This window comes from Pantherophis guttatus, chromosome 2, assembly GCF_059756535.1.
Source record: "Pantherophis guttatus breed Tessera chromosome 2, ASM5975653v1, whole genome shotgun sequence".
NCBI lineage: Eukaryota > Metazoa > Chordata > Lepidosauria > Squamata > Colubridae > Pantherophis > Pantherophis guttatus.
The window spans coordinates 80,878,414-80,904,221 of record NC_142064.1 but is presented as its reverse complement, the minus strand read 5'-3'; the positions used below and the strand labels follow the sequence as shown (position 1 = coordinate 80,904,221).

General features: G+C 40.9%; 1 protein-coding gene across 15 annotated transcripts in view; it reads left to right on the top strand.

The window, feature by feature from the left end:
- ELAVL2 (ELAV like RNA binding protein 2) overlaps window positions 1-25,808 on the top strand; it is a 209,922-nt gene that overhangs the window by 168,239 nt on the left and 15,875 nt on the right. For all 15 annotated transcript variants that reach the window (XM_087886321.1, XM_087886316.1, XM_087886313.1 and 12 more), the window contains 2 exons: window positions 480-583; window positions 24,521-24,674. In XM_087886321.1, the coding sequence (XP_087742447.1) occupies window positions 480-583; window positions 24,521-24,674 (258 nt within the window). The remainder of the gene's footprint in view (window positions 1-479; window positions 584-24,520; window positions 24,675-25,808) is intronic.

The following is a 25,808-nucleotide window of genomic DNA, read 5'->3' as shown; positions in this document are numbered from 1 at the left end:
CAAGTTGACCATGGCAAGTTGGCCGTGGTGAGTTGGCCGTGGTGAGTTGGCCACAGCAAGTTGGCCGTGGTGAGTTGTCATAGACCCCTCAGAATCTTCTTATAGGCAGGAGGTGAAATAGTGTTCCTTTTTTGTCAGTCCTTTTCTTGGTTTGTTGATAGCTACTGCTTCAGCAAATTCTGGATAGCAAATTGTGGATTTTGGATGAATTGGAAGAATGAAAAATAGAAATATAAGCAATATCTTAACTTGTTCATAAACATGCTTACTAATTGTTAAATATAACACTATAGTTAACATCTTTTAAATGTGTTTTCATTTTTTCCTGTCTCAATTGAGCGTGCTCCCCAAATTGTTGAAGTTGTTTTTTCTCATATAGTACCTTTAAATGATTTTTTATTAATACAGAATTCAAACGCGAATGTGAGTTCTTAATGTACTCATGTAACTTTTTTTTCTTATCTTTTCTTAATCTCCAGGACAGAGTTTGGGATATGGATTTGTGAATTACATTGACCCTAAGGATGCTGAAAAGGCAATCAATACTCTGAACGGATTGAGACTTCAAACCAAAACTATAAAAGTATGTAAACCTTTGCGATTAAAATTAATGCTAGAATAAAATAGCTTGAGTAACCTGTCCTGGGTATTTCCAGAAGCTATATAGTTTGGGAACTAATTATAATTTGTTCAAAAATTATTGCCTTTGTTTGCTGGAGCTTACACAGGTAGTTTGCATCTATTTGCAATCATATCAAAAGAAAATCCCAGTATCTATCAAGTTATGTGATACTGTATTAATATTGATAATAATATAAACAGAAAACGACTTCCCTGATAAATGTTCCCAGCAGCTGAATTTTCCTTCTTTGAATTCCCTTGTGCATTGTCTCATGGTTTTCATAGACAGAAGAGTTCTAAATAAATTCATTTTTTGCCTTGCCTGAGGGCTGCAGGAGGCACAGCTGATTATGTCTTTGGAATAGTCATTGAAATGTGTTTGTTGCAGTGAGAGAGGTTTGGAGGTGACAAATGGGGTGCTTGGGGAGACTTCTAGCCTATGAGCCACAACTGTTCTCCACTTTCCTAAAATAATACATTGATTTTCTTGTCATTTGAGATATACTGTAGATTTTAAGTGAAAAAGGTATGGGGAGAGTTAGATCATCCTCGCATTGGTATCTGAAATCATACCCGGCTATATTTTCCTTCTTCTGAGGTAATAAATGTGGATTTTTTTGAGTTACTGCTTTTTGCACATTTTTTTTAAAAAAAGATATTGAATGAATTTGATTGGTACAATAGATTCTTTACTTAGGCAAGAGTGAATAGTGATATATCGGTGAAACATCAGATGCAAGTACAGGTACTCCTCAACGTACAATAGTTCATTTACTGACCATTCAAAGTTATGATGACACTGAAAAAAGTGACTTATGACCATTTTTCACACTTAAGACCTTTGTAGTATCCCCATGGTTACCTGATCAAAATTCAGATGATTGACAACTGGTTCATACTTAATGACCGTTTCTGTGTTCCTAGGTCATATGATCACCTTTTGACAAGCAAAATCAGTGGCGAAACCAGATTGACTTGTCAGCCATGCTACTAACTTATCAACTGCTATGATTCACTTAACTGTGGCAAAAAGGTCATAAAATGGAGCAAAAGCAAAACTCATTTAACAAATGTCTCACTTAACAACAGATATTTTGGGCTCAATTGTGGCTGTAATTTGAGGACTACCTGTACTCTAATCCTCATGAAAACAAAGTAAAATGCTCATTGTTTGACCAGTTCGCTCCCACAGAGAGGGTCTCCTCCGGGTGCCATCGGCCAAGTTATGTCGGCTGGCGACACCCAGGGGGAGGGCCTTCTCTCTGGGAGCCCCAGCCCTGTCGAACGAACTGCCCCCGGAAATACGTAAGATCTCCGACCTCCGGGTGTTTCGCTGCGCACTGAAGACCCTGTTGTTCCGCCAGGCTGGACTATCAACATAATAGTTTTAAATTGGGGTATTTAAATTTTTGGGGGTTTTAAATCTGAGCCAATTTATTTAATTATTTTAAATTTTAATTGCTGTTTTGTCTGTGTTTTTAAATAGGCTGTACACCGCCCTGAGTCCTTCGGGAGAAGGGCGGTATAGAAATAAAATTATTATTGTTGTTGTTGTTGTTGTTGTTGTTCAGGAATTCATGTCCTTAATGAGGCTAGCCATTTATTCCTCATTAAACGAGAAGGCCACATTAAGGGAAGGCAAAATATGCCTTGAATGGGTAAAGTATATCTTAAATGTTCATAAATGGCATTTGTGTGCTCCCCATGAATCACAGCTGGTAATTAGTTACCAAGCCCTTGTCATGGTCAGTCATTCACTCCTTCGACTAGACTTTCGAGCCTCTAACCTCCGCCGCAGGGAGTCGGAACCGACCAGGTGGTTCCATCCCAGGTGCCTGATGGATCCGGATAGGTTCCTGACGGAGCTTGGGCCATTCCCTGAGGCTCTGGCTCACGACTCGACTGAAGAACTGGTGGCCGCCTGGTATAGGGCGGCTGCTGGAGCTTTGGACCGCATCGTGCCTTTGTGGCCTCTGACTCGGTGCCGATCTCAATTGGCTCCCTGGTTTTCCGAGGAGCTGAGGGAGATGAAGTGCTGGAAAAGACGCCTGGAGAGCGATTGGAGGTCCAGCCGCTCCAAATCTGACCAAATACTAGTGAGGTCTCATATTAAGACCTACTTAGTGGCGATAAGAGCAGCAAAATCAAATTATTTTTCTGCTCTTATTACGTCTGCAGAGAACCGCCCAGCAGCCCTGTTTAAGGTGACCCGCTCCCTTCTTCAATTGGGAGCGAGGGAAGACCCCTTGCAGGGTAGGGCTGAGGATTTTGTGCAATTCCTGCATGATAAAGTCACTCAGATTCGGGAAGGCTTAGACTCCGATTGGGTAGTTTCAGATGGGGTGACGGAGGTGGGTCTTGAGAATGTTATCTGGGAGGGGTTTGTCCTTGTGACTCCTGAGGACATGAACAGGATTCTGGGTAGACTTAGCACTGCCACATGTTTATTGGACCCATGTCCCTCCTGGTTGGTGCTGGACTCCCGGGTGGTCACACGAGGCTGGCTCCAGGGGATTATTAACGCTTCGTTGAGTAAGGGGTTCTTCCCTCCCTCCCTAAAAGAAGCGGTGGTGAGGCCCCTCCTCAAGAAGCCTTCCTTGGACCCAGCTGTATTAGCAAACTATTGTCCAGTCTCCAACCTTCGCTTTGTGGCGAAGGTTGTTGAGAGTGTGGTGGCGCGACAACTTCCCCAGTACCTGGATGAAGCTGTCTATCTAGATCCGTACCAGTCGGGCTTCAGGCCAGGGTACAGCACGGAAACGGCATTGGTCGCATTGGTCGATGATCTCTGGAGGGCCCGGGACAGGGGTTGTTCCTCTGTCCTGGTCTTATTAGACCTCTCAGCGGCTTTTGATACCATCGACCATGGTATCATGCTGTGTCGATTGGAGGGGTTGGGAGTGGGGGGCACCGTGTTGTGGTGGTTCTCCTCCTTCCTCTCTGACTGTATGCAGTTTGTGTTGGCAGGGAGTCAGAGGTCGACCTCGAGGCGCCTTGTTTGTGGGGTGCCGCAAGGGTCGGTCCTCTCGCCCCTTCTGTTCAACATTTATGTGAAGCCGCTGGGTGAGATATCCATGGTTTTGGGGTGAAGTGCCATCAGTACGCTGATGATACTCAGCTGTACATCTCCACCCCGGACCACCCCAATGATGCCCTTGATCTGATGTCCCGATGCCTGGAGGCCGTGCGGATCTGGATGGGGAGAAACAAGCTCAGACTCAACCCTTCCAAGACTGAGTGGCTGTGGTTTCAGGCATCCCAATATAGCCAGCTAGCTCCATCACTGACTATTGGGGGTGAGATCCTGATCCCCTCAGAGAGGGCTCGCAACTTGGGTGTTCTCCTGGATGCACAGCTGTCTTTAGACGACCATATGACAGCTGTGGCCAGGGGAGCTTTCTATCAGGTTCACCTGATTTACCAGTTGCATCCCTTTCTGGACCAGGACGCCTTACGCACAGTCACTCACGCCCTTGTCACATCCCGTCTGGACTACTGTAATGCTCTCTACATGGGGCTCCCCTTAAAGAGCACCCGGAGGCTCCAACTGGTCCAGAATGCAGCCACGCGGATAATTATGGGTGTGACACACGCACCCATGTAGCACCTCTCCTGGGCGAGCTGCACTGGCTCCCGGTGGTCTTCCGGGTGCGATTCAAGGTGCTGGTTACCACCTTTAAAGCGCTCCATGGCTTAGGACCTGGGTATGTACAAGATCACCTTCTGCCACCAGTAGCCTCCACTGGTCAATATGCTCCCACAGAGAGGGACTCCTCAAGGTGCCGTCGGCCAAACAATGCCGACTGGTGACACCCAGGGGGAGAGCCTTCTCTGTGGGGGCACCTGCCCTCTAGAATGACCTGCCCCTGGAGGTTCGTATGATCCCCGACCTTCGTACCTTTCGCCATGCTCTTAAGACCATTTTGTTCCAACAGGCTGGGCTGGCTTAGAATATGAATTTTAAATGGGACTGTTTGTCAATGTTTTAACTTTGTGGGCCAAATTTTATATATTCGTTTTAGATTGTTTTTAAATTTTGTGAGTTTATGTGAGTTTTAATCATGGCTGTACACCACCCTGAGTCCTTTGGGAGAAGGGCGGTATAGAAGTTTAATAAACTAACTAACTAACTAACTAACTAATATGCTATATTGGATTTCAACATCCAATATTTCTACTCATCGACTTTCAATGGAGATTGAAATCTAACATGAGGAGGGCCAAGTCATCATCAGTCACAGAGAAAGCGTGCAATGTAGAATTGTTGAAATAACATTTTATACATGTTTCTCAACCAGTGAAATCACATAATCAAAAGGCATTTTCCTCCCTGGGAATTACAGGTAATCCTTCACTTACGACAACAGCTGAGACCAACATTTCTGTTGCTAAGCGAAACATTTGTTAGGTGAATTTTGCCCCATTTTATGACCTTTCTTGCCACAGCTGTTAAGTGAATCACTGCAGTTGTTATGTTAGTAACTTGGTTGCTAAGTGAATCTGGCTTTCTCATTGACTTTGTTTGTCAGAAGATCACACAAGGTGATCACATGACCGCACGGCACCGCAGCAGTCATAAATATGAGTCAGTTGCCAAGCTTCCAAATTTTGATCACGCGACAATGGTGATGCTTCAATGGTCATAGGTGTGAAAAACAGTCACTTTTTTCAGTGCTGTTGTAATTTTGAATGGTCATTAAATGAACTGTTGTAAGTCGAGGACAACCTGTACAGCATTTTCTCAGGGCCAGGTTGTGGGGGAGGCATGCGGTGGGTGGAACTTACTTAAGGAATGGGTACATGCACCTGTTCTCTTTTCAGATACAGTTTTTCTTGTTCTTGCTCTCTCCATCTCAGTCTCCCAAGCAGCAAGTTACAGGGAGGAAAGAAATGGCTCTTGGCAAAATCTTGAACTGATTTCTTGCAGGGAACTTTTAAAATTAGTCTACAGGCCATAAGTTATCCATTCCTACCTTACTCTATAAAGCGTGTTAGTTTTCCATAGGGCTAAGGATGGTCAGATAATTCTTTTCAAAGTTGTATTTATGTAATATTTTAGAACTGACCACCATTAATGTTTATGTAACATTGTTACCTGTCAAAGTAATATAGTTATTTTTAATCAAATTAATTAAGTAGGTTTTCTTCCCACTTCCTGGTATTTAAAAGTTATAAATGCATTATCATGAAGGAGTGAGTAAGAGGAAAAATTCATCCCACTCCCTCTAACCCAAAGATTAAAAACATAATAATAATCTCAGTTTCTCTTTGCAACAATTTTCACTGTGGAAGAGGCACACAATGATCAGAGTTAAAGAGTCATTTGCCTCTGGGAGTTAATTCTCTAAAAGTTGGAGAAAATAAATATATTGACGAACGCAATATGATACATGCCTAAAAACCCTAAAAAGCATATCATGAGATGCGGAGGATTCCCGACTTATGTACCTTCCGCCCGGCCCTCAAGATGCTTTTATTTCAACAAACCGGGCTGGCCTAATTTTTAAATTTTTTAATCGTCAATTTTTAATTTTAAATGTCTTAATTGGATAGTTTTATTTTAATTAGATATGGGCCAAACTATTTAATATTTTTTAAATTGTTTTTAAATTTTATATTTGTGTGTTTTATGCTGGCTGTACACCGCCCTGAGTCCCTTTGGGAGAAAGGTGATATATATATATATATATATGAATAAATGAATGACTTAATGAATTTCAACACGATGCAACATTCAGCATGCAGCACTCACAACAATTTTTTCAAACTAAATATACCAATTATCCTGTTGAAGAGACTTCTGTATTATTTATTTTTTAATATATGCATCCCTTTTTCAATGAGTTAATTGCTTAAAATAGATCTATCGCTAGGACCGATAAGACAGCTTTGCAAGAAAATAATACTATACTCTTAATGTATATATTTGCATATATGCACATGTGTCACATAATCATAGGTAGATGAGAGTTTTCAATGGTGATTTCTTTTTTGATTAGTGAATGTGACAAGAGAACTGTAAAATATGTATATTGTATAAAACCCCTTTAGAATATCTGAAGGAAATGAAGTGTGAAGGTGAGGAAGAAGCACCTTCACAACCTTTGTGTTCTGTTCTTTCCATATCATAGAACATTGATCCTAGCAAGTGGCAAAATGAGATCCTATTTGGAAGTTTAATTAAAGTGAGTGAATTTTATTGATGCTATCAATCAGCAGAGATTGAGTGAAAGGGCTTGGTGCCAAACCATTTAGTGCTCTTGACAGGGTAATTAAATACCACAGGACTCTAGTCTCAAGATAAAGTGAAGAGCCTTCTGCAGATGTGATTCTTTTGTTGGGACAAAAGAAAGGTGTTTTCCTTTCCTAAATGGTATATAGGAAGACTTTAAAAAATGACCGCTTGTTATTTATTTCTCATATACAAATTGGTTGATTTTTGTCAGCTTGCATTTTTGAAGGGTTTGCATAAAATACTTGTATAAAAATATTTTTTAAATAAAAAGACTTTTAGAATGCACGGTAATGTAAAATTGGGACTTTTCTTGGGGGGGGTTGCCCTTACGTTAAACTCAAGTTTTTTGAAAAACAGCATTATTTATTTATTTATTTATTTATTTATTTATTTATTTATTTATTTATTTATTAAATTTATATACTGCCCTACTCCCGAAGGACTCAGGGCGGTGAACAGCCATAAATAAAACAAATATAATATAAAATTTAAAAACAAGTTAAAAGAGATATTAAATAGATTTGGCCCACTAATTAAAACACCCCTATTTTTAAGAACAGATCCGAATTAAAAATTAAACAATTTTATTGATGGAATAAACAGGTCTTGAGGGCACGGCGGAAAATGCGCAAATCCGGGATCCTCCGTATCTTTGGGGGGAGCTCGTTCCAAAGGGCAGGTGCCCCCACAGAGAAGGCTCTCCCCCTGGGGGCCACCAGTCGACACTGTTTGGCCGACGGCACCCTGAGAAGCCCCTCTCTATGGGAGCGTACTGGTTGGTGAGAAGCTACCGGTGGCAGAAGGCGGTCTCGTAGATAACCAGGTCCTGAGCCATGGAGCGCTCTAAAGGTGGTAGCCAGTACCTTGAAGCGCACCTGGAAGACCACCGGGAACCAGTGCAGCTCGCGCAGGAGAGGTGATACATGGGAGCGCCATGTCGCTCTCATAACCACCCGCGCGGCCGCATTCTGGACCAGTTGGAGCCTCCGGGTACTCCTCAAGGGGAGCCCCATGTAGAGAGCATTACAGTAGTCCAGGTGGGAAGTGACGAGGGCGTGAGTGACCGTGCATAAGGAGTCCCGACCCAGAAAGGGACGCAACTGGCGAATCAGGCGAACCTGATAGAATATTAAACTTCACCAGTCTAAACTCCAAAAATGCATAATTTCTAAGAACATTCATTAATAGGACCATTAAGTATTGACTGCTTTTGATTTTCCTAGTTAACCCGATTGTTGAATATTCTGTTGTTATTTGAGGCTTACAGAGAACGTACAGAGAAAGTTGTCAGAGGTGGCATATCAGAGTCTGTTGGAATAGGTCAGTCGGACTTGAATAGAAAAGCAAATAAATCAAAATAGAGTGCAAAATCAAGACACAAAATTACCTGATTATCAGAACAGCCTCTAAGTGACTGAAGCTTCTACCTAACAGGACTATAGAAAGGTGTAGGTCCAGTAAAGCATTAAAGTCAGTTGAAGACTGACTTTAGGTAGCCATAATAACATAATATCATTTACATTTTCTTCAAAAGCTGTCTTAACTGTGAAAGGTGCATTGTCTGATTTCATGATCACAGATTTAGTCAGCTCTATCTATTAAGTAAGGAACAGTAAGTCTGTTCTGGCCTGGAGATCTTGAATGTGAGATCAATAATCTTTCCTCAAGAGAAGCAAGAGCGGGTAACTGGAAATTATGATAACTATTCCATGGAAGGTGATTCTAACTAGTTCATTAGGATCTAAAACCACCTTCCTTATCCTGTGCAATTAAAATAGCCACAGTGCATCATCCAACACAGCTGCACAGCATTGGATTTATGGAATGCTAAGGTAGGAAATATATTGAATGCCTTTTTCAAATACCCTTGCAAAGAACTCTTCAAATAAAGGGCACATTTTAACATTCTTTTTCTATCTTATGTAATTATATACTAGCTATGAGTAGCTAGTAGTTTTAAAATAGAAGGGGCGTTGGTTTTACCTGATATGCTCCTTCTCGTTGAGTGGAGATAGCATCCAAGAATGGGTTGTCCTCGTCTGCTAGCCAATAGGACTGAGTCTGTCAAAGCTGTGAGGACACGCCTACCCCAACGGTCCCCAGCTTTTTGACTCAGTTCTAGCTAAAGACAGACATGCTTTTACTGAGGGCTTTCAAATTTCTGGATACTTCTCCAATTTTCCTTTTTGACAGCTATACTGCCAATGTGACAGCTATACCCCCAAAGCTGCTAGCTGTATTACCACCGAATTCCAGCGAGAAGAGCTTTTAGCTTGAGTCCACTGTGGGCCACATTGCGGCGGGTCAGATCACCAGCAGGTGATCCTGACAGGGCAGCCAGGTCGGTCATTGCTCGGAGCGCTGACCCAGGGGCTTTATGGAGCTGGGGACAACACTCCGTTTCTTTCCAGCTAGGCGAGAATTTCGTGCTTCGCTATTAGCCAAAGGGTGGTTGGGCAGTCAGGTAAGCCTTGGACTGTTGGTTTGACAGCCGCCACTGTGGATTTCTGCCCCATAGAGCTGAGTCCCTGCCCATTTGTGGGCATACTCCGAAGTCTCCGATAGCCGCCCTTAATCAGCAGCAGAGCCTTTTAAGATGAGCCTGCTTGGCAGCATATTTAAAATGGCAACCGTGGCTGCCGCTGTCAGCGAAAAAGTTGCTTTGACGGAGGAAGCTTCAGATTACCAGGTGGGAAGCGGTGGAGATGCAGGAACCTCGGGATTGAGGTCTGCCAGCCAGAAAGCCAAGGCTAAGATCTCTTAAGAGATCAAAGGCATTTCAGAAGGCTTCAAAGGCAGCAGACCGGGAGGCAGCCAGGTGCCAAAAGGCAATCGAGGTGGCCAAGGCTCTTAAGGAAGCTAACCGCAGGAGAGAGATCTTCCTATCTGTCTCCCGACGGGTGGATTCCTGCCCGCTGCCTTATTTCTGTCGCCAGCCCTTAGGGGGTTCGGACGGCGGATTTGGCCCGCAGCACCCACAGCGCTGAGACAGACGTTATGCAGAGACAGGACCAGCAACAGGATAGGGTGGGGACATATAAGCAATTTCCTTCTAAACGGCCCTTTCAAGGGGGAGGAAGCCATTCTTTCAGACGCCAGAAGTAATTCCATCATTGACTCTCCCATTGGGGGACGCTTGGCCATGTTTGCCAAGCAACAGGAGAGCATTACTACGGATGCATGGGTTCGGGAGACAGTCCGCTCGAGCCTCTCTTTAGAGTTCCTCTCCACACCCCTGAGGTTTTTCATTCACTGTTCCGTTTCAGGGAACAGAATCAAACGAAGTCTCATGGAAACCGCTATTCAACATCTGTTGGAGATCCATGCGATCCAACCGGTTCCTGAGGACCAGCAGGGGATGGGATTCTATTCCTCTTTGTGATTTCGAAACCCTCGGGATGGGCGGGGGGTGTTATAGGGCAATTCTGGACCTGAAAAGGCTGAACTGCCTTGTCATCTAAAAGCGGTTCAAAATGCATTCACTTCAGTCCATCTTGGATGGCATCAGAGAGGGCGATTTCCTCACCTCTATTGATCTTACAGAGGCTTATCTCTATGTCCCAATTTTACCAGGCCATAGACAATATCTAAGGTTTTTTTACGCAGGCTGTCACTATCAGTATATGGCACTGCCTTTTGACCTATCATCAGCACCCAGGGCATTCACGAAGTTACTAGCTGCCTTGGCTGTGCACCTAGGGACTCTCCCCGTACGGGTCCAGTGCTACCTGGATGATATTCTGATCCAGTCTACTTCCAAACCTCAGGATCTCAGAATCACCATCCAGGTGCTTCAGGACCACGGGTTTTCCATTAACACCACCAAGAGCCATTTGTCACTGACTAACTGGTTACTGCATTTAGGTGTGGAGATTGACACCCTGACATGCATGGTGCACCTCTCCCAGGAGCAATAAGTGAGCATAAGGGAATTACGAGCCAGTACGGTGCCCCTGGCCACACTTTCACAGCTCCTGGGCAAGATGGTGTCCTGCATATCAATCGTGCCTTGGGCACACCTGCATGCCAGGTCTTTCCAATGGTTCCTTCTCCCTCACCAGAGGGCACGCAGGAGCAATTCCCCATTCAAAGTTAGGTTACCAATGGAGGTGATCCGTTCCCTAGAATAGTGGAATTCCCCAGCAATCACTAAGGGACGTTTCTTTAAAGAGCCAGAGCATCCAGTCTCTTTGGTTGGGGGGGCACATCTCCAAATCATAATGGCCCAAGGGCGGTAGTCACAGGCTGACCTGAGCCACAACATAACTGGTTGGAACTCAGGGCAGTACATCTGGCCCTTTGACAGTTCCAGATTATAGTATTGGGCAGGCATGTCTTAATTCTGACTGACAATGTGGCTGTTAAGGCAGGGAGGAACCCAATCCAGGTCCCTTATATGAGAAGCTGAGAGGCTATGTCACTGGGCAGAAAGACTCCATTTATCATTACAAGCTGAACACATTTCAGGGGCCACATATACAGGCAGATTCACTCAGCAGGGCCACCTTTGATCATACAGAGTGGCACCTGCATCTAGCTTTATTTCAGGAGCTGACGGAGCTTTGGACTTTCAGTCATGGACCACTTTGCAACCCTGGACAATGCCCAGCTGTCAAGGTTTTTTGCGAGGTTTGCAGTTCTGGGTGTGGAAGGAGCGATGTACTTTGCAGCCCTTGGCTGCCAGGGCTCCTCTATGCCTTTCCCCCCTTCTCTTCATCCCGAGGGTACTAATAAAGATTTTGGCGGAACAGGCAGAGGTGCTTCTTCCGGCGCCACACTGGCCATGGCGACCATGGTTTGCTGACTTAAGTCACCTCTCGGTGGCCAGCCCTTGGAGGATACTGTTGGACAGAATCTCCCTCAGCCAGGGGACCTTGGTTCACCCGGACCCACAGTGGCTCCAGTTGACCGCCTGACGTTTGAGCGGAGGTCTCTGACCCAGGACAATTATTCCTCCAAGGTGATAGACACCATACAAGCCTCAAGGAGGGCTTCCACGAACAGAATCTATGACACAACCTGGAAGGCATTCTGCTCCTGGTTCTCCAGGTCGCGCTTGAACCTTACTTTATGTCCGTGCCTCAAATACTGGAGTTTCTTCAGGCGGGGTTGGACAAGGGGCTACCGTCACCAGGTGGCTGCCCTGTCATCAGTCCTTACTTGTAGGGGGCTGGACTTCCTTTGCATACCTGACTGTCCGCAGGTTCATCAAGGGCGCAACGAACCTATGGCCTCCAGTGATTCACCCATACCCTACATTGCGTTTCCTGACCTACAAGGTAGCATTCCTGGTGGCCATAACATTGGCCAGGCGGATATCGGAGTTGGCGGCACTATCTATCCAGGGAGATCTCTGTGTGCTCCACCCTAACAGAATGATCTTACATTTGGACCCTTCCTTCATACCGAAGGTGAACTCATGATTCCACAGGGCCCAGGAGCTTATTTTGCCCAACTTCTGCCCAATCCAGTGCACGCCCTGGAAAAGACGTGGCACATGCTGGATGTCAGGAGGGCACTCTGGATTTATATCAAACAAACTTCCACATTCTGGAAGATGGAATTGCTCTTTATGTTGTTCCAGCCAGCTTCCCTAGGAGCCAAGGTCTCATCATCAACCCTGGACTGCTGGATTTGGGCATGTATCACCAAATCTTACGAGATACAGGCCCTTCCATTGCCCAAGAGTATAATAGCACACTCCACAAGGAGTGCAGCCACAAGTGTGGCGTGGGAAACACAAGCCTCTTGGAGAGAGGTTTGCCATGCAGCTACCTGGTCCTTACCATCTCCTTTCATCAAGCACTACAAAATGGACGGCTGAGGCAACCTTTGGTAGGCGGGCCCTCTAAAGGGTGCGTGTGGATGACGGGACCTCGGGCTAGGCTGCGGCCCACCCATAAAGACAAGACCGCTTTGGTATGGCCCATTCCTGGATGCTATCTCCACTGCAATGGAGAAGGGGCATTGGTCTTACCTGATACGCTCCTTCTCGTTGAGTGAAGGTAGCATTCAGCCCCACCCTGATACCGGTGTCAGGTTCCGGACTGATGCTTGGAAAGAAGACAAACCAGGTTCCTGGGTGTAGCAATCTTTATCTGGCACTCCGCACGTTCCAACAATCAATCATATTGAGAACAAATAGTCAGCACTATCGCACAGTGCTCCCACCATCTTTTTAATGTCTCCCGCGCTCCACCCATGACTCCACCCCCTAGCCGTGCCCCTAATACGCTTTCGGCTTGCAAACTCAGCCAACACCCCGCCCCTTAATCCAGGCTGGCCAGCTAGTTCCTTAGACAAACCGAGACTCAGCAAACACACTGAGACTTGGCTCTGTTGGCTGTGTAGTGGCCCCGCCCCTCAGCTGCAGAGTGGAGACTGCAGCATTGGCTTCCGGGCACATGGCTGTGGCCGCAGCAGCGACAAGGGCTTCATACTGTGTCTGGCATGGCGGCAGTGGCACCAGTGCTGGCGTGGGCCGGACAAATCCACAAGTGGCATTGGACCTGTATGTGAGTTTCCTGGGCCCGCCTGAATGACAGCCCCAAGCATCGGCGCATCGGGGCTGATAGCTGGGCTGGTCCTCGGCTCATCGGGGGAAGAACGTCTGACCATGGCATATCGGGTCTGTCTCTATGCTTTCGCCAAAAGCTGGGGACCGTTGGGATAGGTGTGTCCTCACAGCTTTGACCGACTCAGTCCTATTGGCTAGCAGATGAGGACAACCCATTCTTGGATGCTATCTCCACTCAACGAGAAGGAGCATATCAGGTAAGACCAATGCCCCTTCTATGTTAAAACTACTAGCTGCTCATCAGAATTTGGGAAACCTTTGCACCACAGAACCTGCTAGTGCATGATGATTCACCTGATAAATCATTTAATTCATATTTAGTTTTCATTGTTTAAACCAGCAACTTGAAATGTCAGAATAGAAAATACTTGCTCAACCCAATGTGATTGACAGGGGTGGGACAATGGCTTTTGTTATTATTGCAGGTAACTCAGCATTCTCTGTTTCTTGTTCTAAAAGTTCTGAGTCATCTGTTTGTATGCTTGAATTGCTGCAAATTATTATTTTGATCCCAACCTGGCAAGGCTGTGTAAGTTGGCTGAGACATTGGTACCAATTGAGACATTGGCATCAGGTTTGTTGGGACATCATTGCCAAGTAACTGTTTTTCAGCCTTATTTCAGGACGAATAATGATGAATACTTTCTTTGCTGATTGTGTTATTTTAAGCAAGACACTAGAAGATTAAAGCAGTGTTATAACTGAAGAACAATAATCATTTTATTTAAATAAGGAAATAAACACAGTCAAATGCATACATCGATCCATTTGGTGAGTTTTATTTAATTTATCCAGAAGACCAAATCCTGCCATCATCCTCTTGAGAAAATTCTTTAGTAACTGATAATCATCCACCATAGTTTGTATTTTCCTAGCAAGGCACAAAGATAAGAACATATAGAGCCTAAAATTTATGTTCTTCATTTTACAACCTCTCTTGCCTCAATTGTTAAGTGAATCACTGCAGTTGATAAGTTAGTAACCTGGTGATTAAGTGAATCTGGCTTCCCCATTGAGTTTGCTTACGGCCATAAATAGGAACCAGTTGTTAAGCATCTGAATTTTAATCACATACCCATGGGGATGCTCCAAAGGTCGTAAGTCACTTTTTTCAGTCCCTTTGAGCCACAGTTGTTGTCCGCTTTCCTAAAATAATACATTGATTTTCTGGTCATTTGAGATATACTGTAGATTTTAAACAAAAAAGGTATGGGGAAAGTTGGATAACCCTCTCTTTGATATTTGAAATCACAGCTGGCTATATCTTTCTTTTTCTGGGTTAATAAATCTGGATTTCTGGAGTCCCTGCTTTTTGCAAGCCCACAAAATTAAAAAAGAGAGAGAGAGATTGAAGGAAACAATGAATTTGGTTGTTACAATAGGTTCTTTGCTAAACAAGAGTAACTAGTGATATTGCAGTGAATTGTAACTTTTAAAGGTCACTAAACAAAATATTGTAAGTCAAGGACTACCCATATACAGTCACTAATGTTAAAAGTTTTTCATAGTTCCACCCAACTATGGATCCTGAAAATAAAAGATTTTTTTGTGTGCGTTTTCCAATTGCAAAAAGACAGTTATTACAGACACACAAAGGCTTCCATGGTCCAGAACAAAACAAAGATAGTAAATCCTTCTCTGTCCAGAGAGGGTTCTTATAACTTTATATTTCTTATATACTTCTAACATGCCTCCTTTTTAAGGATCGTTTTACTAAACCACCTTCTCCCATTAGCTTACTTCAAGATGCACCTTCTGATAAAAACTAAATGAAGAAAACTTCTCCTTAGCACAGGGATGGTAATAGGTCAGGGGTGAAATGCTACCAGTTCGCTCCGGTTCAGGTGAACCAGTAGTGATAAAAACTACCAGTTCGGGTGAACCGGTAGTTTAAAAAGCTACTAATTCCTCCCAACCGGTATTTCCAACAATCAGCTGTGCCGCGGGGTTTAGCTTTGCTAGAAAGCAGGAAATCCTGCTTTCTAGTGAAGTTAAATTGTGCGGCACAGCTGATTTCCCCCCCCCCCCCGCTGTTCTACTTACCTTACCAAGCCTTCTTTTGGCAGGTACTGCGCATGCGCATGTAGCACACGTTTGGCACGCAGTGCACATGTGCCCGCAAGCAGAGTGTATTTGGCACGCAGTATGCATGCACGGCCAGCAAACCGGTACTAAACCACTTCAGATTTCACCACTGTAATAGGTACTCTAGCTGACCTTTGTCTTCTTCAAAAAGAGATCCCAACAAGTAGTAGCATATCAGTCCAGAAAAGAAGGTGATTTCAGTAGGTGCCATACAGAAGTAGCAACATGAACAAATTTGCTTGCTTAAATACAGGTTTTAAAGCTATTTGTACTAAATAGTGGTTTAACAGTTTTGAAATATATATCCAAGGCTTGGTTTAAATTATTGCTTGCTTAGATTTGTTATCCTCATATGTATAAACAAGAAAGCTATTGTATTTTTTTAAAAAATAATATAAAGTAATAATACAGATTTTTGTTTGCTGTTCTTCTGTCAGAATTATGGCTGACTGTACGTTTTTCTCAGAAATTTATAAGAATAAATGTACAGGTTTATAGAAAAAAATAGAGCCACACATTCCCCCTTAATGTTTTCATAATAAACTACATTTTAATGCTGTAATGCAGGTGTTCAATCCACAGTCAATAGGTCAAATACAGGAGCCAAAAGGTTGGTCATGCCTGCTGTAATAAGTAATAACAGGAAGGAAGTTGCAAGTTATTTGAAATTGAAAATTAGGCTTCCTGTCTCCTTCATGTCACCAAGGAAAGAGAGGAAGTAGATAAGGATTAAGGAAGGTAACCTTTTCTTCATGCCATTGCTTAGCATTGTGTTCAAATCCATTTTCATTTACAAATTTTATTATTAAGAATTCGATTCTGCTACTAATAAATAGATTATATTGTTAATGCTAACAAAAGTATTCTAATCTAATAACTAATCCATTGCTGATAGATAGGAAACATGTTATGCCACTAAATCTTTGTGGAAAGACATCAGTTAAACTTCAAGAAAATAATTTGGTTTGTGCTATAACTAGATAAAATCTTTATACGGTATTATGCAACTAAGTGCCTCTAGGTCTTTTAATTTCAAAGCACTTGCATGCAGTTGTAAAAACAGAAAGGGATTTATAATCCCTTTTCTCTGTCATTTCCCAGATGTAAGTGGGCACATTTCCCTGAAGCTCTAATTAATCTAGAAAAGGGTAAATAAAGATATAATTCCTTTGTTGGTAGCAGCTTATATATGTGGAATTGAGACCAAGGAGCTGTGAGGGAAGAAAGCTAAATTAAGTATATTTTGATATAATTTTTCCATTCGGATTGCCTACCAATATAGTTGTCGGGGTATGTGTAGAATTTCAGGACATTTTGATCACATACTTACTGTCCTAAGAAAAAGAGATTCAAAAGTGGATCTGTATTTTTTTCCCTGCATTGAGGTGCTGATCAAAATTTCTGTACCATATTTCTGCTATATTATCACATCTTGGGTACAGCACATTCTTGGGTTATTACATTTTTTTTTTCATTTTGAAAGAACTGAAGTGGTGTGCTGCCCAAAAAATATCATATTAACTATACACCTATTATAATTCGGCTAACAAAGATAATCCTGGAGATCTCTCATTCTGCTCCAAATAACAGGAGCAGATAAAGCTCATTGAACTAAGGTTAGTAATCCCCACAAAGCAGTGACTTTCCTTTTTGCTAGATTCTGGCAACAAATAAAAATTGATCTTGCTCCTTCCAGCATGTTCCAATACACCATATTGCAAGCCTCTACCCTACTACTAACTTGTAGAAGAATATATAGAAGGATGTGGTGGTACAATTGCACATGTGTGAATCTTTTTTTTTTCAAGATTGTTTCAGCAGTAGGCACATATTGAATTATGTGAACTTGTGGGTGTGTAGCTGCGATGGAATGTGGGAGAGATGTCCTTTCTTAGAATGGTTGTCATGCGTAGTCACGAAATAAAAAAGTAAGGAGGGAGTATGGAACTTAGAGAAGCTATTGGAGAGTCCTCAGTTGCCCTCAGGTTTACACTGTATTGCAGATTTTAAAGAAACCTTATCTTAGAGTTCAAGACACTGAAAGATTTCACAAGGGGTGGCTTTAAGTCCTTGCCGTTTTACAAAGCACATATTTTTTTGTAGGAACAGAACTGAACAGAATAGAATAGAATAACAGAGTTGGAAGGGACCTTGGAGGTCTTCTAGTCCAAGCCCCTGCTTTGGCAGGGAACCTTATACCAGTGATGGCGAAGCTTTTCAGCACCAGGTGCCGAAAAGGGAGTGCTCATGCAAAAATGGAGGAGCTGCCCAGGGCGCATGCGTGCGTCTGAAAATTAACTTCCAGTTTCAGCCAGTTATTCTTCTTTTCTTTTCTTTTTAATTTTTATTAAACAGTTGTCTTGATTTTATATCATAGTTTTCATCTTTACAACACTTCAGTATCAGTAAACATCCAATATATATACATAAACATTCTATATATATATATATTAATTATATACCATATTTTCCGGCGTATAAGACGACCTTTTAACACATAAAAAACTTCTCAAAAGTCGGGGGTCATTTTATACGCCAGGTGTCGTTCTGTAACCAGGCAGACCAGCCTGAAAGGCTCTGATGAGCCTTAAATGGCTCTGACGATCCAAGCCCTGACGATCTGCTAATCAGGCAACTCAATTGGGATCACCAGAGCCATGGAGAAGGGAAAAAGTTTTCCCCCTCCAGCTTGCTTACCTTAGCTGCTTGCCTTGCTTCGCTTGCCTTGCCTCGCTTGCCTGAATCCATTCCATCAGCAAGCAACTCCCTGCCTGCAATCAAGCAGGCAGGGAGTTGTGGATTTCAACTCCCAGAATTCCTCAGCCAGCAAAACAAAGCTGGCTGAGGAATTCTGGGAGTTGAAGTCTACAAGTCTTAAAGTTGCCAAGGTTGGAGACCCCTGTTCTATTGGGTAAGTTTTTTTCCCCTTTGAGATCTTTAAAAAAAATAGTTAATTGGGGTTTTTTTTAGTTGTTCTTTTTTAGACCTAGCCATTTAAAGTTTAGGAAGTTTTAAATTTAGCTTTCATATAAAAATTAAAATAAAATAAAATAAAATAAAATAATATTTGTGCAGCTTTCTGAGATTTAGTATGTTTTTGTAGTGTTTCACTCTAACTACACAAACACACAAAATCTCACAAAGCTGTATGTGGAATTTTGTGTGTGTAAAGTGTGAAAGTTGGGTTTTGGGGCTTTTTGTGGCTGTGTGAGGTTCCTGCTTGTTGCAGGGGCCATTTTGGGTCTAGCACAGCTGCTTTTACATTGTGGGTGAGCCAGTTGATGTTTTTTAATTTTTATTTGGTGTGCGTTGGAAGAGCGGTAGTCTTATACGGCGAGTATAGCCCAAACCCTATATTTTAACAGGAAAATTTGGGGGTCGTCTTATACGCCCAGTTGTCTTATACGCCGAAAATACGGTATATATAAAATGTTTATGTATATATATTGGATGTTTATCTAACCAGTTGTGTCATACATTCCAAATCAAATAATATTCGGTTTCTCCTCTATTATTTCCATTGTCTCCCAGGTTTCTGGCGTGCATGCGCATGTGACAATCAGCTGGCCGGTGCGCATGCTCACGCAGGAAAATGGAAGACCAGCTCTTCTAGTTTCTGGCACTGCGCATGCAAAAAGGCCAGCTGATTGTCGCTTGGTCATGTGCGCCAGAAACCCGGAAGAGGAATGGGCGATGCTGCGCATGCTGGGCGACATGGCTCCATGTCCACTTCAGGCACGCGTGCCATAGATTCACTATCACGGTCCTATACCAAGGGTGGGCAAATGTGGCTCTTTTACAACCTGTGGACTTCAACTCCCAGAATTCCTGAGCCAGCTTGGCTGTCTCAGGAATTCTGGGAGTTGAAGTCCACAGGTTGTAAAAGCGCCACATTTGCTCACCCCTGCCCTATACCATTTCAGACAAATGGTTGTCCAATCTCTTCTTAAAAACTTCCAGTGTTGGAGCATTCACAACTTCTGGAGGCAAATCATTCCACTGATTAATTGCTCTGTCAGGAAATTTCTTCTTTGGTATGCTTGCTTGTTGAAGTTTAGGAATTGTGAAATTGGCCTCAATGGTTTTTCAGTTATGCTAAATCAGTTACTTTTTCTGCTGGTTTCATGCATCAGATAAAGTCTTAGATCCTTTAACTATGACTGTCGAATGCTTGTCTTTCACCCCTTCAACCTGGCAGCTTGGCTGCTTTTAGACGCAGGTCTGTTGCCTTTCAAATGGCAACTATGAGGCAGCGCAAGATGGCTTCAGCCAGGTTCACTTCAGAATTCTGAATAGCCTTAGCAGCCTTACTAAGATGGAGAATATTGCACTGGCAGCTTATCTTTTGGGGCAGTTTGAAGTTAGTAAAGCCTATATACCAAGTTCTTGTTCACGTTCACCCAAGTTCACGGCTCAAGTAAGTGAAAGGCATGTATTAAAATGCAGTTTAATAAAGCAGAGCTGTTGATTAACAAGGGCCTGCCTCATATAGTGGAAAGATGGAACAGAAATTTTATTTGGATGAAGCCCAATAATTGTTGCTTTGGCTAATCTTTAGGTTTAACACTGTTAATTAATTGTGGATTGATACTGATAGCACAACTGCTATGTCAAGTTTGCTATGTTGGGGAAATGTTTCCAATTTAACAAGCAAACCAATTCAAACCTAAGAGTATGCTTGAAGGCAAAGTTCTTCCAACTTCGTGAGTTACATCGTGGCTGGTGTGTCCCAAAGGTGCTTTTCAAATATTTTGCTTCTCATCCAAGAAGCTTCTTCAGTTCTGATAACCATGAGCTCATGATTGAGAATCTCCATAGACATGGCTGGTATGAGTATGAAATTTAAGTCTTCATACTTACTTAGAATATATTTGGGTTAAATATACTTAGAATATATTTGGTTTAAAACAAACTCAAATCTATATCCAATTATCCTTATTCTAACAGATTCTTTTTTTAAATAAATAGTAATATGAATTCTCTTCCCCCCCCCCCAAAAAAAAGTTGAACAGGACATCTGCCAGTGAATTAAATGCATTTGTCTGAATCCATACAATTTTCAGTTTACATTGGAAAAGTTTACAATTGGTTTATAATAACTAAGAAATTTAAACTGCCAAATTTACAAAATGTTGTTTTAATAACTTATATTTATTTATGCAGTGGCCTTACTCTTATTTCACAAAATGTATTCAAATTTTGTGTAGTGAAATGTGCAAAGGCGATTACATCTTATTGGAAGATGTATATTTTTTTCAAATAGAAACAATTTGTGGTTATGTGTAAATCTATTTTCAAACGAACAAAATTATGAAAACCAATTTTTAAAATAAGCCATTAAATTGGCAATTCTGAAACGATGACATGATGTTGAACTTTAAATATCATTAAATTATAAATTGTTCTGCTTCTTGGATGCTAGCTAACCTGCGTATAATGGAATATATTTCTTTCACGAACAGATATTGGTATTTTAGAATGGAAGACAACATATTGAAATGCAGGACTGAGGCAGGGACACCAATCAAACTTTGCTATCCAGAGCTCAGCTGTTCCCTTTTTCTTTTGGAGGGACTCCTACCCCAAAATTCAACAGCAACATTTCTTTGCAGAAGAGTTTTTTTTCAAAAAAAAATTTTTTTTTTTTACTTTATCTTTTCCCTGTGCACTTTGGGCAGGTTGATTATTGATTTTTATCACTTCCTCTGAATAGTGCTGTGACTCTCCCAAAGTCATGGTAAACAGACCTAAGCAGTTTCAGTGTAGTCATTTTAATGATAGATAGGACTGGTTGATCTTTTAAGAATTAATTGAATTCACACTGGATCATTATGGCGCATATTTTTGTTTGCAGTTTTCTCTGTTGGGCACAATTTCTTCAAATACTGTTTTCATGGGCATACACATTTCTGTACTGACTATCCCCTAATTCATTTTTCCCATTTCTTAATATGGAAATTTCAAAAACGTATTTAGTAACTTCAGGTTACTAAATTTCAGTTCAAAAATATGTCTAAAAGTTCAAAATAAAAACACAGAATGAATTTCCACCTGCTTCCTACTTAGTATCACTAATACTCTTTGCTAGATAAGGAGTTCAGTTATATTGTCCCAAACAATGCAGTTATTGCTGAATTACATGTCAGAGACAGTGTGCTATTTTGGTCAGCGTTCTTCCTTCTTTGAAATATTTTTGTATTTGGAGCTCTTATTCACTTTGGCATCTCTGATTTAGAGCCACAGAGTATCTTTTTGAGTGACTGAAAAGTGCTCCAAAGCACCAATTTGCTTGGGAATAAATTAGCTGGCAGTTCTAGTTCCAAGCAATTTTACAAACCAAATAGTGTTCTTTAGACAATTTAGTGTGTCTTAACGAATCATGTAAGAATGTTATATAACTTTGTAAATGAAATTTTGATGAAGGAAGACTCTTTTAAGACAAACCTAAGGAATTCCATGCCCTGCTTCTGAATTAAAGTTAGGGTTTCAGTAAAAAGGATTGTGTATTTCAACTGGATTAAAATAGATGAAAAAATATTTTATCAAACCTTACTGATAAAAATCTTAAGGAGTTGCACTGACTTTTAGAAATCCTTTATGTGAAAAGCAATACTTAAAAAAAAATAATAACCTGACCTACATGGGGAAAATGTGTGATAAAGCAGTTTTATATATTTGCTATATTTACTATTTATCATATTCATTCTGCTGTAACATTATTAGTTACAGCAGCTTTTCCCAAACTGGCACCAATTTCACAAAGTTCAGGTTACACTTCCTTATTTTTTTTAAAAAATGTATTTTAAACCGTATGAAATAATTTCTTTAAATAAAGTCACCTTTTTTATAATAAAAAACTATAGAACATTTTATGCAATTGCTAACACTTCGGGTACCACTATTTATATTTTTGCATTTGTCGTACATACATGTAATTTTTTTTTTTAAATTTGATTTATAGGCTACCCTTCTCCAGAGACTTAGGGCGGCTTACAATGCGTTAAGCAATAGCCTTCATACTTTTGTATATTTATACAAAGTCATCTTATTGCCCCCACAAACTGGGTCTGAAGGTTTATTGCCAACCTTCTGTAATATAATAATTGAAAAGCACAAATAAGGGAGCAGGGAACTAAAGCTTTGCTGAAATATGTTTATACTTCAGTTTTCAGCTTAAAACAGAAAACATTTTTGGCTTCCTGAGCTTCAATCATAACAAGACAGAAATTAATGATATCTTAATAGTAGTTTTATCAGCAGGGTGTCCACACTATATAGCCAGTGAAATCAATTGACATAACTTCATTTCCTAGAAAAAAATTTTTTTTTTGAAAAAAAAAAAATCCAAGTAGAAGGCAACAAGAAATAAAGATGCTTTAATTATTTCTTGCCAATAAAAAAACCTGCTCTTCGCTGGTAATTGGCAATTATGATTAAAAAAAAAAAAACACCCAGCTGGCTGGGCTGTTTTGTTTTTTTTTCCTGGCAAGCAAGAATAAGATGTCTATGGCATTTGAGCGCATGCAGTGATAGCTCTACTCGGGGCCTGCTCAGTAGCAGCATCAGAACACCAGCAGGTCAAGGAAGGTGTTATGCAGTAGAGTTATGGTGGAACAAATCTGACAGCATCGCTCATGACAAAACTAAACTTAAATATTACTGAATTTTGCCCTACTTCCCTGTCTCCATTCTTTGCCCTGCAAGTATATGATACTATAATCCTTTTTTAAAAAAAGCTCTTAAGACTTTTAAACAGATAGATAAAATCTAAGGTAACAGTAAACAGAAAAAGAAAAGCAAAGTAAAAGCAAAAAACGTAAGAAAAGGAAAAAAAATAAAGAAAATAAAGAAAAAGGTATAAAGACGTAACTTTCAGTATTCTTCACGACAGTTATAAGTGCAAATATATTTTAACCTCTCTTTCTAAAGTTACATTATATTTCTACAGTCTTTCTTGTCTAATTGTCAAAACCCTAAGTCACAAGTTCATCTTTTCCCTCATTTTTATGCAAATGTCCGTAAGAGGCTTCCATTCACCAATAAATGTAAATAATGCTTTTTCTGTAATCAAATAAGTTGATTTATCCATTTCAGCAAATCTGTCAACTTAACCAACTATTCCTCCTTAGTGGCTGGTGTTGAATCTTTCCTTCTCTGTGCCTAAAGTAATCTTTCTGCTGGATCATATATTGAAATAATCTTTTATGGGTGTTTTTTCTAACTGCTTGTTCATTAATCGTAAAGTTCTGGCTTCAACGGAATATTAATCTTTAAAATTCAGTGTATCAAAGTATATATTGGGATCCAAAAATTTTCAGCCTTTTCAGCTTGTTCATCAAGCGTGATAAAATGTCCTTTCATGTTGTTCATAATGCCAGCATACATTTGAAGTGCCTTGATGCATACTAGATGATATAATACTGAATATTTGTATCTTTTTAACCTCTCTGTTGCCAGTTACTAAGTCCAAAGGTTGTATTTGCCTTCTCACTTCCTGGTTTTTTAACTTCTTTCTGGTAAAGGGTTAAAAAAAACCTGCAGGGGCACAGTAGGATTTGGTACCACCATTAATGTGTGGCATGCCAAGCTTCTTGTCCACTTTTGCATTTTTTTACTTTCCTAGGAAACTCTAGGGCATGGGTGGGGGAACCATGGCCCTTTTATGACTTGTGGGCTGGCTCAGGAATTCTGGGAGTTGAAGTCCACAAGTCATAAAAGGGCCATGGTTCCTCTGCTCTAGGGCAACAAAGAAGAATAGCCACAGAGAGCATGCTGATCCCAAACAAAGCGGTCTCCTTGTGGCTTAATATAATTCCATTAGGTTTCTATACAAATGGCATTCTGCCTTCCTTCCTTCCTTCCATGACACAGTAATAGACAAAACAGGCCAAGGATGTACGATCTGAAAGTCGAGTTAACTCATGTGTTTTTAAAAGTAGGCAACCGTCTAGTCCAACTATACGGTCATTTGCATGATCAAGTTGCTTTTTTTCATTGTGCAGGTTTCTTATGCACGGCCAAGCTCAGCTTCTATTAGAGATGCAAACCTGTACGTCAGTGGTCTCCCAAAAACTATGACTCAGAAAGAGCTAGAACAGCTGTTTTCCCAATATGGACGTATTATTACTTCCCGCATTCTCGTTGACCAAGTCACTGGTAAGTAGAAAGCTGCTCTGCCCTGTCTTTCTCAGCCTTCAAAATATTGAATATATAAAAGTTTATGTGGGGCAGAAAATACAATTTTCTGCTGGAATTGTTCATAAATATGCATGGATAAAAATAACTCCTGGTTTGTAGTCAGGCAAGGCTGAGTCATTTCCACCTTGAAGCTGCATATTTGAAGCCTGTTTCATGCCTTGTAATAAATTTATAGTTGCTGTAATCTCAAGCATTGAATGAAGAAAATGTTCCTTGTAAAATGCTAAAAAAACAGTGTATATTTTAAAAGGGGGGAAAAAGTAAAGCCTTGTATTGTAGTGATTCTTAGCAGTTTCCTTAAACTAAGAAAATGTGAAATGTAAACTCATAATCATCATTTAGGCTTTAAAACAAATCTTACAATTCCCATTTTTCAATGTTAGGATAATGCAAGATCCTGAGAAAAACTAATTAATTTAAAAAAATAAGACTGAAAAGAAGATTGACTAGATACATAAATTTTGAGGTCATTTTTATTGAACCCGATTTTTGTTCTCCAGGTATTGCCAGCTCAGTGAATACATTGGTCTTGTTATTTTTCGATATATGATATGAATGAAGCAATTTAATGCATTGGGCAGATTATATTAGAATTTGAGTGCTTTATTTTCATAGAAATTATAAAATATTAGGAAAGTATTCATTAGGCTTCTGTAAGCACTTAAATTTTAACAATTTGATTGGGTTCCTTTAAAAGTTTAAACCAAGTTTCAAGCAAAAAAAGGGGGGGTACATCTGTGGCTTGTTTTAATAAAACAATTTTAAAATAACACTTGGGTTCCATTTAGTGCAAAAATAGCATGCATCATTTTGTTTCCCACAGGAATGACGAAAGAAATCTGCTTCTCAAAAAACAAGGTTTTCTATGATGGTATAATTAGATTTTTATTTTATCTTTTATTTTTATTTTTGGCATTAAATTGATGGGGTTACATCAGCTACTAGGATTTTTTTAAAAACAGTTTTTGATTGCAAGCAAACAACTACCATGTTTCCCCGAAAATAAGACAGGGTCTTATTTTCTTTAGGCTTGAAAATAAGCACTTGAGCTTATTTTCAGGGAGGTCTTATTTTTTTGGAGGTACAGGAGGC